Genomic DNA, 15,412 nt, shown 5'->3' with positions numbered 1-15,412 from the left:
GGGAATGATCACGTTCCTCAATCTGCTGGCAATACCCCTACTCATACAGCTCAAAATGCCATTAGCCTTCTTGGCAACAAGGGCACACTGTCAACTCATATCCAGCTTCTCGTCCACTGTAACCCTTAGGTCCTTTTTTGAAGAACTACTGCCTAGACATTTGGTCCCTAGTCTGCAGCAGTGCATAGGATTCTTCCATCCTAAGTGCAGGACTCTGCACTTGTCCTTGTTGAACCTCATCAGATTTCTTTTGGCCCAATCCTCTAATTTTTCTAGGTCCCTCTGTATCCTATCCCTACCCTCCAGCATATCTACCACTCATCCCAGTTTAATGTCATCTGCAAACTTGCTGAGAGTGCAGTCCACACCATCCTCCAGACCATTAATGAAGATATTGAATAAAACTGCCCCAGGACCGACCCTCGCTTATTACCGGCTGCCAACTAGACATGGAGCCATTGATCACTACCCATTGAGCCCGACGATCTAGCCAGCTTTCTATCCACCTTATAGTCCATTCATCCAGCTCATACTTCTTTAACTTGCTGGCAAGAATACTGTGGGAGATTGTATCAAAAGCTTTGCTAAAGCCAAGGAATAACATGCCCACTGCTTTCCCTTCATCCACAGAGCCAGTTATCTTCTCATAGAAGGCAATTAGGTTAGTCAGGCATGACTTGCCCTTGGTGAATCCATGCTGACTGTTCCTGATCACTTTCCTCTTCTTTAAGTATTTCAGAATTGATTCCTTGAGGACATGCTCCATGATTTTTCCAGGGACTGAGGTGAGGCTGACTGGCCTGTAGTTCCCCGGATCCTACTCCTTCCCTTTTTTCAAGATGGGCACTACATTAGCCTTTTTCCAGTCATCTGGGAACTCCTCCGATCACCATGAGTTTTAAAAGATAATGGCCAATGGTTCTGCAATCACATCTGCCAACTCCTTTAGCACCCTTGGATGCAGCACATCCAGCCCCATGTATTTGTACTCATCCAGCTTTTCTAAATAATCCTGAACCACTTCTTTCTCCGGAGAGGGCTGGTCACCTCCTCCCCATACCGTGCTGCCCAGTGCAGTAGTCTGGGAGCTGACCTTGTTTGTGAAGACAGAGGCAAAAAAATCATTGAGTACATTAGCTTTTTCCACATCCTCTGTCACTAGGTTGCCTCCCTCATTGAATAAGGGGCCCACACTTTCCTTGACTTTCTTCTTGTTGCTAACATAACTGAAGAAACCCTTCTTGATACTCTTAACATCTCTTGCTAGCTGCAACTCCAAGTGATTTGGCCTTCCTGACTTCACTCCTGCATGCCTGAGCAATTTTTTTATACTCCTCCCTGGTCATTTGTCCAATCTTCCATTTCTTGTAAGCTTCTTTTTTGTGTTTAAGATCAGCAAGGATTTCACTGTTAAGCCAAGCTGGTCGCCTGCCATATTTACTATTCTTCCTACACATCAGGATGGTTTGTTCCTGCAATCTCAATAAGGATTCTTTAAAATACAGCCAGCTCTCCTGGACTCCTTTCCCCCCTCATGTTATTCTCCCAGGGGATCCTGCCCATCAGTTCCCTCAGGGAGTCACTGTATTTAAACTGTATTGTTCTCTTACAAGCTTGAGAATAGAGTTCATTCCTTACCAATTCTGCCTGTTTCCAACCAGTAATTATTGCTTACCTCTTCTGCCACCTTCCCGTACCCTATTTTATGTAGAGCACAAGCCAGCCTGGCTTTGTATTATTTATTTATTTATTTATTATTGTTGTCATTTTTTTTCAGTTAGTACTCCTACTGCTATGTGTTTTTAAGAAGAAACACTCTGATGGGATCCTGAAGCCAATATTTTCAGTCAGGAACACCATTTATACTATTTAAGTCTGGTTAGCTCTGCGTCCCTTTGTTTTGGCGCACAGATTCTACAGCAACCCAGATGGATACGCACAGCCCAGGAATCTCACTGTGTCAATTCACAAGAAAAATGTGCATGAACTTGGAGGTTTTCCTGCCTCTCATTCACAATCTGGAATTAAATAATAGTATAGTGACCTATGCTTAGATTCCCAGATACAAGCATGACACTAAAGCAGACAATAAAAATTCATGATGAGTATACAAGCCGCCATCTGCTGCACAGAGCAACACATTTCAGTCTAATGTGAAAGGGAACTGCATTATCTGTCTTTACATTTCACGTTACAACATGTACAGTTAGATACAGATAACCAGTAGTATGTTAATAAAAGGAATGTATCCCCACCTCATGATGGACACAGGGAGTCCTATCCTCCAATTATTGTTATGTCTCTGTACGTATGTATGTGCTTGCATGAAACATTACCACCAAGAAACTGAACATTGCACATTGGGGTGTACACAGGACAGGCAGGCATTTACCATGAAAGAAACCCTCCTTGCAGCTTTGCAGAAAGTGCGGCACTCTGCTTACCTGTGTGGTCCGGTTTTCCATCCACAACAGCGAGTCTGCCTTTGCCAGTGGGCATAAAGGTGCGGCTGAGCTGGCAGGCAGTATGATACAATGATAGCCATTGTCGACATAGGAAGTGCCAAGTCTTCTCACGGCTTGTATTGGTCACAGTTATCTCCTCCACATACCAGGCTTGCTGCTTCTCTAGACCATCATGCTGAAACAGAAACATGCAAAGCCTTAAAAAGTGAGATTACAGGGATGTGAGGTCTAGTGAAACTTCAATACACACACACTGCATGTGTTACATGTGTGCATACATCTGCGTGCCATAACGTCCATATCCTACCCATGAATACACACACACACACAAATCTTAACACCTATGGGACATGCCACAAGACTTTTCATTTAGAAATTGTCCTAACAGACTGGTGGTGACCTGTAAGGGCTTGAAATTTGGCACAAGGTCGGCCTAGAGTCAGGAACGTGTCTTTTCCCATTGTTGTGAAAAACATCCCAATTTGTCCAAGTCGTAAGCCCCTGAAAGGTGCAATTCACATATGACTTTTGTTAAAGGCTGGTAGCACAGGGTATCCTCCATCCTAAAAGAGTTCCTATGGGTTATTCAGACTTCACATGCACCATCTCCACACAACAAATGACCATGCTCCAACTCAGAACTACAGGAACGGAGCAAGACTTTTCCTGAAATTGCTGCTGCTTCTTCTTCTCATGTCCTTGTCACAAACTAGATGTTTTTCCAGAACTATGCACAAGTGATGGCTCTTTCCATTGCTGCAGCAAAAGCCTCCTTTGTACAGGTTTCCTCAAAGAGTTGGGAAATGAGCAGATGCTCCAAGGTCAGCACCTCAGCACACTCACATATATTTGTGTCATTAGAATAGCCGCATTTGATCATATTAGTTTTTGATCTGCCAGTTTGCATGTGCAGGTGGTTCAGGCATTGCTACGTTGACCAGTCTGTGTCGGCCTCTCTGGGGTTTCAGATCTATGTAGTCTTTCATTCCATAACCTCAGTCATGCCTTGCCTGGAGGCATTGTAGAAGCATTTACATTGCAGCCCCTGTCAGATTCTTATGAATCTGCAAATTCTGCTGCTCGTCTTGTCACTAACTTCAAACAAACATTATGCCCCTCTCAGCTGTGACACATTTTCCTTGCTCTCAAGTCTGGTCTTTCCTGGGCTCTCAATGACCCTCCTCCTCTGCATCCTGATGTCTCTTTACCACGGAAGACAAAGAGGAAGTTGAGTGACTTGCTCAAAAGCAGAGTAGTGAGAAGAGAAGAAAGGAGGACAGGAACAGACAAGAACAGAGGCAGACATGATGGAGGACAGGAACAGTGGTGGGATCAAATACAAGGGAGGAGTTGAGGGAGAAGCAGAAGTAGGGAAAGGTCAGCTAGGAGGACAGGCGCACAAGGGTCTATAGCCACTAAAACTCACCTGGAATTAAATCCAGGGTTCTTGATTCTCTACATTCCTTCCTTGTCTAGCAAATATTTGTGAATAAACACTTACAAAATTTGTGTTTCTTCCAGCTCTAGTTGCTGGTCCACACAGAATATAACAACCTTCTACTGCAGGGATTGGCAAGTTTTGGCACGCAGCCGCCAGGGTGCTTACCAGGGTGCCCGCCAGGCTGGTTTTTTTACCTGCCGCATCCGCAGGTTCAGCCGATCACGGCTCCCTCTAGGCCAACAGGGACTGCAGGAAGCAGCAGCCAGCAGATCCCTCAGTCCACGCCACTTCCCACAGCTCCCATTAGCCTGGAGCGGTGAACCACGGCCAGTGGGAGCTGCAAGCAGCCAAACCTGCAGATCGAGCAGGTAAACAAACCAGCCCGGCCCGCCAGGGTACTTACCCTGGCAAGCCGTGTGCCAAAGGTTGCCGATCCCTGTTCTACTGCTACTAGTAACTCCATTAGCTCAAGGGACAGTGGTTTGTGCTATGGGTCTAAAAGATCCAAACCCTATTAAGGACCTGCATGGATGTCAATATTTCACATAATGAAATCTCTGGTTTGCTGTTTACTTTTTTAAAATTAGTGTTACACTGGATGTTGTTAATGGCTGCCATCAAGCAGAACTTGGATCTACAGACTATCAAAGACCTTATTAAAGCTGATGGGTGTGCTACCTACCATTCTTTTAGACTAAATGGAAGGAATGAGATAGCCTGAGACAACAGAAACTACTAGGCAAAGCAATCAGTCACATGGTAAAGACTGAGCAGAGTGAAGCCATGTGGCCTGAGGGGTTTCCCTGAGACGGTTGAAAATGCTGGAGCAAGGAGTTTAATTGGTGCAGCTGTGAGTGAGTCTGCGTGAGTGAAAGGCAGAGAAGCCAGCGGACAGACCATAACATTCTTCAAAGAATTTTTTATGCAATAAAACCAACACCGCATAGAGCTCTTATTACTCTATGTATTATCCAGTTTCACTGTGGTTCCAACAGAAAGAAAGCTGTGTAACAAAAGAGCAACAAAATCAACTTCTTAAATTTTAAAAAGAAAAAATGGGACTGGTCATTTGTAGGAGTAAGACTCTATGGAAACACTAGCTACACAAAAAGTCAATGGTCAGCAATCTTCATGTATTAGGAAGAAAGCTTCCCTCCATCATGGTATTAGCTTCAAGAGGTTTGAGAGGGATATTTATTGGCATTTATCAAAGATAGGATTCAGGACTCTGGGACTTTGGAGATACTCTTGTCATAACCTATTCCCAGATTTAGACCTTAGCGTCCAAAATATGGGGGTTAGCATGAAACCCTCCAAGCTTAGTTACCAGCTTGGACCTGGTAAAGCTGCCACCACCCAAAAAATTAGAGTGTTTTGGGGCACTCTGGTCCCCCCAACAACCTTCCCTGGGGACCCCAAGACCCAAATTCCTTGAGTCTCACTACAAAGGGGAATAAACCATTTCCCTTCCCCCCTCCAGGTGTTCCCTCCCTGGGTTCCTGGAGAGATATACAGAAGCAAGCTTCGTGAATCTAAACAGAGGGATTCCACCCTCCCTATTTCCAGTCCTGGAAAACAGAAGTCCCGAGAGCTAATCTCTCTTCCCCCCTCACCCAGAGGGAATGCAAAGTCAGGCTAGTAAATCTAACACACACAGATTTCCCCCTGACTTCTTCCTCCCACCAATTCCCTGGTGAGTACAGACTCAATTCCCTGCAGTTCCCCACTAAAGAAAAACTCCAACAGGTCTTAAAAAGAAAGCTTTATGTAAAAAGAAAGAAAAATACATAAAAATGGTCTCTCTGTATTAAGGTGACAAATACAGGGTCAATTGCTTAAAAGAAATATGAATAAACAGCCTTATTCAAAAAGAATACAATTCAAACACTCCAGCAACTATACCCATGTAAATACAAAAGAAAACAATATAAACCTTACTATATTTGTACTTACAACTTGGAAACAGAAGATTAGAAAGCAAGAAACAGAAATCCTCTCATAGCCGAGAGAGAGACAGGCACAAGACCAGAACAAAGGACTCACACACAAACTTCCCTCCACCCAGATTTGAAAAAGTCTTGTTTCCTGATTGGTCCTCTGGTCAGGTGTTTCAGGTTACTCCTTTCCAGGTGAAAGAGACATTAACCCTTAGCTATCTGTTTATGACAACTCTGTGATGAGAATTTTTATGTTCCTTTCTTTTCCTTTTTTAGTATTCTCCCTCTCAAACCTTTCTCCAGCCTCAACCCCATGTTGTCAATTCAAGTTGTCAAAGAAAAAATAATAATTGTTGAATTATTTCTAGGCCTTAATCCAAAACACACCAGAACTGAACACCTCAAACTGTTGGGGGGTGCAGATCTGAATTCAATTCTCAAAGTCCTAACTAGCTCCTATTGGTTGACCCAAAAAATCCTTGAAAGGTTTTTTGGTTTTATTTTCCTTCTCTTGCTGGAGGGGAAGAACTTCTTAAAATTGAGATCTGGGTCAGAATTTCGCAATTTGTCTCTATCACAGGGTTTCTCTCACTGCTATATTTTGTCAGCTAATTGGGAAGATTGATTTGCTGTTCCCATGCATGACTTCTTCTTAAATCTACAGCCTCCAAAGTTAATATTATCGCACACTCAGACAGCTTTATCATCTTTATCATGCTTTTGCACAGCATGGGTAGAAGCTGGGAGTCACAACTTATTCTTCCTTCAACTCACCTCTGGTCTATCGAGCTGTGATTGCACTTCACTTTTCAGTTAATTATGTGAGCCTCCATTTAAAATACTGTAAACAAGTGACCCATTCAGATCTATAAAATTATATATATTTCCCCCTCTTAGCAAATTACACTAATTTCAAGTCACAAAAAATGGTTACCTCCAGGGTGATGTTTTGGATTTCTCCAATTTCTGGACCATGAATTTTAAAGGTATTAATTGACCCTTTGGAGACTTTAAACACAGCTGTTTGTTGAGATACATTAGATCCAGTTTTCTTATATAAACGTGTCTTGCTAAGTTTTCCTTTAGAGCCCTTCATCTTAAGAAATACCTAAGAAATATACAATAAATATCCCTGCATTAATAACTCAGCTACCTTAAAAACATTTAAGATTTCATTGTCTAGGAAGATATGGTAAGCAAGTAAATGATTCACTTTTGTAAGATCCTGATTTGCATCTCACTTATACTGGTTTCACAGCAGTGTAACTATAGATTTGATTGGGATTGTTATGGATTTACATTAGTGTATGTGAAATTAGAATCTGGCCCTAAATCTCTCAAATAAATGCATTCTAACACCATCTGTAGTCAATAGTTTAGCCGCTGACTTCAAATGGAGCAGAATATAAACAGTTTGTACATATTATAAAGGGAATTAAGTCATAGAATATCAAGGTAAGAACGGGTCTCTGGAGGTCATCTAGTCCAACCCCCTGCTCAAAACAGGACCAATCCCCACACAGATTTTACCCCACTTCCCTAAATGGCCCCCTCAAGGATTGAACTCACACCCCTAGGTTTAGCAGGCTACTGCTCAAACACTGAGCTATCCCTCCTCCCAAGTCACAACATTTCAACTTGTATCATGAAATCACCCACTTCCCCACAACACAAAGCTGGCCTATTTAGATCAGTCAGTCCCTTTGTGTTTACTTTTACGTTACATGTCAACTAGACCTTATTTCTGTAGCTATGAAAATAGGCAGCCATTGTCCAGGCTTCTGAGCACATCAGAACATATATTTTTAATTGATTCCTTTAAGAACATGTTGCTGAACTTTCAAAAGAAAAAAACTGTATTTGACCCAAAGCCAACCATGGAAAATTCCAGCCTAGAATGAATTTGTTTGAGAAAGTTATGAATAACTGAAAAGCAGGTGAAAGGGAAAGGGAAGAATGGAAGCTTCAGATTATAAATAGTCACAGCTGTTCCTACTATAAAACCACCAAAAGGGACTGGTACCCATATCCTAGCAAGAACATTGCTGTTAGAAACTTTGTTCCAGCATGTTAAATACTGTCAAGTCAACTGTTTGGTTAAAATTGTCTCCCACATTCTAATTAACTGAAAGCTAAAAATATGGTTAAAATGTTGCTATTAAATCTAATTTTAAAGGTAGCTTTTTAATAAATAACAACAACAGTACAATTTAAAGCAGGAAACTTAGGGCAAGTCTACACTTAAAACTCTACAGCAGCATGCAGCTATGCCAATACAGCACTTCAGTGAAGACACTACCTACACCAACAACAGGAGGGCTTTTCCTATCAGCGTAGATACTCCATCTTCCTGAGAGACAGTAGCTATGTTAACAGGAAAATTCTCCTGTCAACCTAGCACAGTCTACACCAGGGGTAAGGTCAGTTCAACTGCGTCGCTGACTGGTGGTGATTTTTCACATCCCTAAGCAACACAGTCATGCCAACCTAACTTTCTAGTGTAGACTTGGTCTAAGTCACAACTCATTGCTACTTCCCAGTCTGCCACTGACTTATCGACTGACCTTGGGCAAGTCCCTGCACATCTATGTCTCAGTTTACCCATTTGTAAAATTGAGACAATAATACACCCCTCACTCACAGGGTGTTGTGGCTTCACTAGTTTAGGTCTGTAAAGCTCTTTGAAAGGCCCAAGTGGAAGGTATCATGTAACTGCAAAGCACTAGGAATTTTTTATTGTTGCATGATCATTATATCTTTTTTAAAAAACTGTTAAAATCAGCCATTGCCTCTTAGTCTCCAAATCAACAATTATTCAGCTAGAAAACAAGAGACATTCTACTAAGGGTCTGATTGCGTAACCAGCAGTATGAGCGAATCCACTTAACTCTGGCCACAGAAGTAGTGCCACTACAGCCAATGTGAATCCTCACATGACCAGAGTTAAACCAGTGGTTAAGTGTTTGCAGGATTATAGCCTAAGATTAAACTAATTTCTGCTTTCAGTCCTCACGTGTCTTTTTCTGCTTCAGGAAAAAATATTTCTGAAACTTTATTGACTGTGTTACCCTGGTGTAATCACAATCATCCAGTCAATTATATAATTTAAATGCATAAGAGTGCCAAGAATATCAAAGACTTCTATTCTGAAGTCTAAAAATATCATTCTGAGGCAGGGAGAGAGGAAAAATAACAGGAAAGATAGTAGTGAGAAAAACGTTAAAGATCCCTATGACAAATTCATTAAGATTAAAGGAGTTATTAAGAGTTAAATATACAATTTATTAGTAAACACATATGAGTAGTGATAAATGTGCAACAGATTAAAGACCTGGATTTCAAAAATGTGCACACACAATCGCACGTTAAAAATGTGTGCTTACTTTGCAGATGTAATTACTACCACCATGCATGCAAATTGACTAATAGGGTAAAATTTTCAAAACAGCCCAAGTCCCATTAATTTTTAATAGGACTTTGGGTACTAAGGGTTTGTCTACATTTGAAACTGTAACAGCTGTGCCACTGTAGCACTTCAACATAGACACTACCTAAGGTGACAGAAGAACCCCTCCTGTTGGCATAGGTAATTTACCTCCCTCAGAGGCAGTAGGTAGATTGATGAAAGAAGGTCTACACTTCCATTCACTTAGCATTATTTACACAGGGACTTAAGTTAACTTAAATACATGGCTCAGGAGTATGGATTTTTCACACCCTCAAGTGATGTAGCTATGCTGACCTAAATTTCTAGGGTAGGCCAAGCCTAAGTACCTAAGTTTCTTTTGGAAGTCAGATTTGGGCACTTTGGGGAATTTTACCTTTAGTGCACCCAAACAGTCGCTGAGATCCAATTTGATATTGTAAGTGCAAAACGCATGTGCAACTTACACATGCCTCCATATGCATGTTTTCATGTTCAATATACAAGTACATGCTGGTGTACTTTTCAAAATTAGGCCCCTGATTTAATTTTTAATCTTTTAAAACTATAGCAGGATTCTCAGGTGGGGTCAGTGAGAAGCAGACACATTCTTTTAGCCAAAGACTGCTAGTATGATCTCAGCTCATGCCTGTGTGATCCAGAGAGTGAACACAAGACACTCTTTTACTCTCATCCCGTTAAAGGATTTTAAATTCAATGTAATTTTCCACAGTAAACAAAACATAGCCTAATAAATCCCACTCTTAAAATTACTGTTGCAGGAGAGAAGAGGCAGTTTTCTCTTTAAGACACAGGCCCAAGATCTAGTCATAATCCATCAAAGACTTCCTGTGTGACCCCAGGGAAGTCTAAGCACTAATTTTTAAAAATGTGGTCTAAAAGTTAGGCTCCCAAATCAATATTTAGATACCCAAATAAGTGGCCTGATTTTCATAAGGGATAGGGACCGATCAACTCCCATTGATCTTTAGTGGATTGTGGGTGCTCAGTGCCACTGGGGGGAAAAAAATCAAGTCCTTAAGCCTCTCTCTGCCCCCAGCCATCCCTTCTCCACCCCCCCAAAAAAAAGTATAAACTGGATATATTAATAACTAAGGCTAAGATTAATTAATTAAAGAAAAATTCATGGAAGCTGTGACCTGTCCGTGACTTTTACTAAAAATATCTGTGACAAAATGGGGATCTGCAGGTCCCCACACCACCTGCAGTGGGACAACTTCACCGCAGCTAGGAGCTCCGGGGGCCCCCACCGCAGGTTAGGTGTCAGAGTCCAAGGGTCTCCCCACCACCCACAGCTGGGAGCTGCGAGGGTTTGTGCGCCACGGCTCCAGGCTGAAGTAATGGAGGTCACCGGATGACCTTTGTAGCCTTATCAATAACTACCTCACAGGTGTGTTGTAAGGCTAAGTTCATTAATGTTGTAAAGCTGTTTGAGATCACTGAACAGAAAGGCAACATACAAGTGCCAGACTACTCAGTTAATGGGGCTCATTTAGGTTGTGGTAGCTCTCTGCACTGCCAATGAGCAAGCCATTAAACTCAGCATGAAGGAAATCCATCTGTCAATTAGCAGAGAGCTCAAAGTTGCTCAAAGCTAATGATCTGATGAGTTCTGAGGGGAAACTTGTTCAGCCTTCTTATGCAGAGTTTATGCCTGGTATACTGGGCTTAAAAAGAGGTAATAAGGGATCTTTAGGAATCCAACTACTCAGGCTTATTTTATAAAAAAGCAGCAAAGAATCCTGTGGCACCTTATAGACTAACAGACGTTTTGGAGCATGAGCTTTCGTGGGTGAATACCCACTTCGTCCGATGCATGTTGTGGAAATTTCCAGAGGCAGGTATATATATGCAAGCAAGAAGCAAGCTAGAGATAACGAGGTTAGTTCAATCAGGTAAGATGAGGCCCTGTTCTAGCAGTTGAGATGTGAAAAACAAGGGAGGAGAAACCAGTTTTGTAGTTGGCTAGCCATTCACAGTCTTTGTTTAATCCTGAGCTGATGGTGTCAAATTTGCAGATGAACTGAAGCTCAGCAGTTTCTATTTGAAGTCTGGTCCTGAAGTTTTTTTGCTGCAGTATGGCTACCTTAAGAGCTGCTATAGTGTGGCCAGGGAGGTTGAAGTGTTCTCCTACAGGTATTTGTATATTGCCATTCCTAATATCTGAACAAAGACTGTGAATGGCTTGCCAATTACAGAACCAGTTTCTCCTCCCTTGGTTTTCACACCTCAACTGCTAGAACAGGGCCTCATCCTCCCTGATTGAACTACCTCATTATCTCTAGCTTGCCTGCATATATATACCTGCCCCTGGCAATTTCCACTACACGCATCCGACAAAGTGGGTATTCACCCACGAAAGCTCATGCTCCAAAAAGTCTGTTAGTCTATAAGGTGCCACAGGATTCTTTGCTGCTTTTACAGATCCAGACTAACACGGCTACCTCTCTGATATTTTATATAAGTTACAGGTGGATAACTGGGATCCTTTCATCAAATATCTGGTCTCCTTCACAGCAAACAGAACCTGTAATCCTTTTGTCTTTACACTGTTATTATGGTTATTTAAGAAATCAGACAGTTGAAAATGGTAAACATTGATTAATGGGTCCCCCAGCCAGAGTGACAGAACTAATATTGGTTCAGATTAGTGGGTATCAGTAACCCTTGTTTTAATGGCTTCTGAAAGACCCACTTTAGAAACACGTATGACTTACTACCACGTTAGTATTAAAGAGCACGTACAAAAAATGACAATTTGTATTTTGAAATGCACCAGTAATTGATTTTTAAATGGCTGAAGTTTTATAGCAGATGTAAATCAAATTTATGTTTGAGGATTATTTTTCCAGTATTGCTAAATATAAAGAGAAAAGATCCTAAAATGTTCTTACCCTGGCATCAGTTCCTGAACCTCTCTTATCTCCAGTCTTCACAGTGACTTTGTATAACACGTTGCTGTGCACTGCAGAACTGGATCCGGTATTAGCACTTTTGTACCTGTAGTGGGGTGCACTTTGGTGATGTCTCTTCACTTGATCAGACTTAAGAGTTTAAAAACAGAAGAAAAAAAATTATTGCTGAGAAACCTTATAGGTTTTTTTGTATAGGGTTTTGTTTTTTGTTTTTTTCGTGTTGTTTTTCTTGTTTTGGAGTGTGGGGGAGAGGGGAGTTTGTTTTTGTATGGAAGTAAAGCAAGTGGGGTTTGTGCTGTTTTTTCAAACATTTGGAAACCTTGGCATAAATATAATTCCTACTCTCTCTCTCAATTGTCTAATAAATAAGGTGATACACTACTTTGAAAGTATCAATTCTAATGTTAAATAGGATGACATAGCCCTATTATTATTATTTTACAAAATCACCAGAAAGAGAATGGTGCTAAAGTCCAAATGGGATGTACGACATACTGACTACTTGTGACTATTAAAGATTCACAGCACATTTTTGCCAACAGCATGTTATTTTGTGTTTTGATCAAATTCCAGTTTGCTTAAAATCCTCCTAAAGCTTGGACACTGCATTATTTTACTATGCATCTTCCAGAGTTGTGCAATGTTATTGCCTGCATTAAACATTTCACCCCAGAAGTGGCTGCATTTCAGCAAGGCATGATGTGAATGTTATACTTGTATATATTATATACACGCATGGCTGTTAAGAGCTTGGAATTCTTCAGGCTGAAGAGTTAGTTAAAAACATAATATTCCTACTAATGTGGAATAGACAAATAAACTGAAATAAAACAGTACGTACAACTGGAAGACACCTGGTAGTCCCCCGCAGTCCAAACTTCCTGGCATAGTAGTCAAACAAGTGAGGATCATTCATTGAACTATATTGTGGCAACACATCAACACAACCATTTCTATACCTATGACCACTCAAGCCAGCACTTAAGGTTCGAGCTACAAAAACAGAATAAATAAAAGGCATTTTATAGCATGTATATAAGACAATGTCTTCATGTTATTATACAGGTTACAAGTTTAGGATAATATAGCAGCATCTTTACATTTGATGATTTTTTGTATCTGGATTACATAAGGATAGTAAATGGGATTTTTTTAAAGGATTACGAGGACAAATCCCACAGTTTCCTTAATCTCTCTTCTGCTATTTTTTTTCAATTGTTGGTATTATTACCGCATCTAGAAAATGGCTAGGTAATGGAAATTAAGAAATATTGAAGAGTAGCTGAAGTGATAAGGAATTCTCACACCCTATTTTGTCTTTCTAGCTATAATATCCTCTTTCTTGTAGAAGAAATTGGATTCTGTAGGTACAGCATTTGAAGACAATAGAAAAAGTTCACCCAGAGACAATGTGGGTGAAGTAATATCTTTTACTAGACCAACTTCTGTTGATGAGACAAGATTTCCAGCCACAACCAGCTCCTCCTCAGCTAAAGAATTCCATGTGGCTCGGAAGTTTGTCCCTCTCACCAACAGAAGTTTGTCCAATAAAATATATTACCTCACCTGCCTTGTCTCTCCAATATCTTGGGACTGACGTGCTACAACAACACTGCATACAAAAATTCTTCCAGACCTTTAACGTGAGAATGAATATGTTCACTTTTCCTCAGAAATTAATTCTTCTCCTCATGATAAAGATGAAGCTTCCTGTTCATAGAACTAATTAATTTCGGATGCCAAAGCTCAATAGCAACCTCAATGAAAATTTCCACTATATATACTAAATATATACAAACTGCAAAGGGCCTGGTTCCCCAATGGAACTGAATTTATTTAGCATTCTCAAGACTGAACTCTAACCATACACATGATAAAGACTTTAAAGATGTTTGATAAATGTTTTAAAAAGCAAAAATCATAGACTCATAGACTCTAGGACTGGAAGGGACCTCGAGAAGTCATCGAGTCCAGTCCCCTGCCCTCATGGCAGGACCAAATACTGTCTAGACCATCCCTAATAGACATTTATCTAACCTACTCTTAAATATCTCCAGAGATGGAGATTCCACAACTTCCCTAGGCAATCTATTCCAGTGTTTAACTACCCTGACAGTTAGGAACTTTTTCCTAATGTCCAACCTAAATCTCCCTTGCAGCAGTTTAAGCCCATTGCTTCTTGTTCTATCATTGGAGGCTAAGGTGAACAAGTTTTCTCCCTCCTCCTGATGACACCCTTTTAGATACCTGAAAACTGCTATCATGTCCCCTCTCAGTCTTCTCTTTTCCAAACTAAACAAACCCAATTCCTTCAGCCTTCCTTCATAGGTCATGTTCTCAAGACCTTTAATCATTCTTGTTGCTCTTCTCTGGACCCTCTCCAATTTCTCCACATCTTTCTTGAAATGCGGTGCCCAGAACTGGACACAATACTCCAGTTGAGGCCTAACCAACGCAGAGTAAAGCGGAAGAATGACTTCTCGTGTCTTGTTTACAACACACCTGTTAATGCATCCCAGAATCATGTTTGCTTTTTTTTGCAACAGTATCACACTGTTGACTCATATTAAGCTTGTGGTCTACTATGACGCCTAGATCTCTTTCTGCCATACTCCTTCCTAGACAGTCTCTTCCCATTCTGTATGTGTGAAACTGATTGTTCCTTCCTAGGTGGAGCACTTTGCATTTATCTTTATTGAACTTCATCCTGTTTACCTCAGACCATTTCTCCAATTTGTCCAGATCATTTTGAATTTTGACCCTGTCCTCCAAAGCAGTTGCAATCCCTCCCAGTTTGGTATCGTCCGCAAACTTAATAAGCGTACTTTCTATGCCAACATCTAAATCGTTGATGAAGATATTGAACAGAACTGGTCCCAAAACAGACCCCTGCGGAACCCCACTTGTTATACCTTTCCAGCAGGATTGGGAGCCATTAACAACTACTCTCTGAGTACGATTATCCAGCCAGTTATGCACCCACCTTATAGTAGCCCCATCATAGAAATCAAAAGTAATAGCAAAATCAGGAGAGAATATATGTACATGTCTCAGTCAGCCTGCTTTTTGCAACAACAGCTCAGAACTAGCTAACACAATGTTTGAGAATTCATTGCTAAAGGAATTTCTAAATAATGCAAAAGGATTAACTGGTAAACTGGCTTTACAGTCCAGAGTGAATAGTAATTTTTGATCTACTTCAGAAGTTC

The 15,412-nt window shown here is 40.9% G+C and overlaps 1 protein-coding gene across 1 annotated transcript in view; it reads right to left on the bottom strand.

The window, feature by feature from the left end:
- The window catches only part of LOXHD1 (lipoxygenase homology domains 1), a 283,207-nt gene extending 270,075 nt beyond the window's left edge, over positions 1-13,132 (bottom strand). Inside the window, exons 1-3 of the mRNA XM_030567584.1 lie at positions 13,045-13,132; positions 12,183-12,332; positions 2,445-2,640 (exon numbers count right to left, since the gene is read on the bottom strand). Coding sequence (XP_030423444.1) covers positions 2,445-2,640; positions 12,183-12,332; positions 13,045-13,119 — 421 coding nt within the window. The 5' untranslated portion in view covers positions 13,120-13,132. The remainder of the gene's footprint in view (positions 1-2,444; positions 2,641-12,182; positions 12,333-13,044) is intronic.
- Positions 13,133-15,412: the final 2,280 nt, after the last annotated feature.

The sequence above is a fragment of the Gopherus evgoodei genome, chromosome 6, assembly GCF_007399415.2.
Source record: "Gopherus evgoodei ecotype Sinaloan lineage chromosome 6, rGopEvg1_v1.p, whole genome shotgun sequence".
NCBI classification, from domain to species: Eukaryota; Metazoa; Chordata; order Testudines; family Testudinidae; genus Gopherus; species Gopherus evgoodei.
The sequence above is the reverse complement of the archived record's forward strand: the minus strand, read 5'-3'. Positions and strand labels throughout refer to the sequence as shown.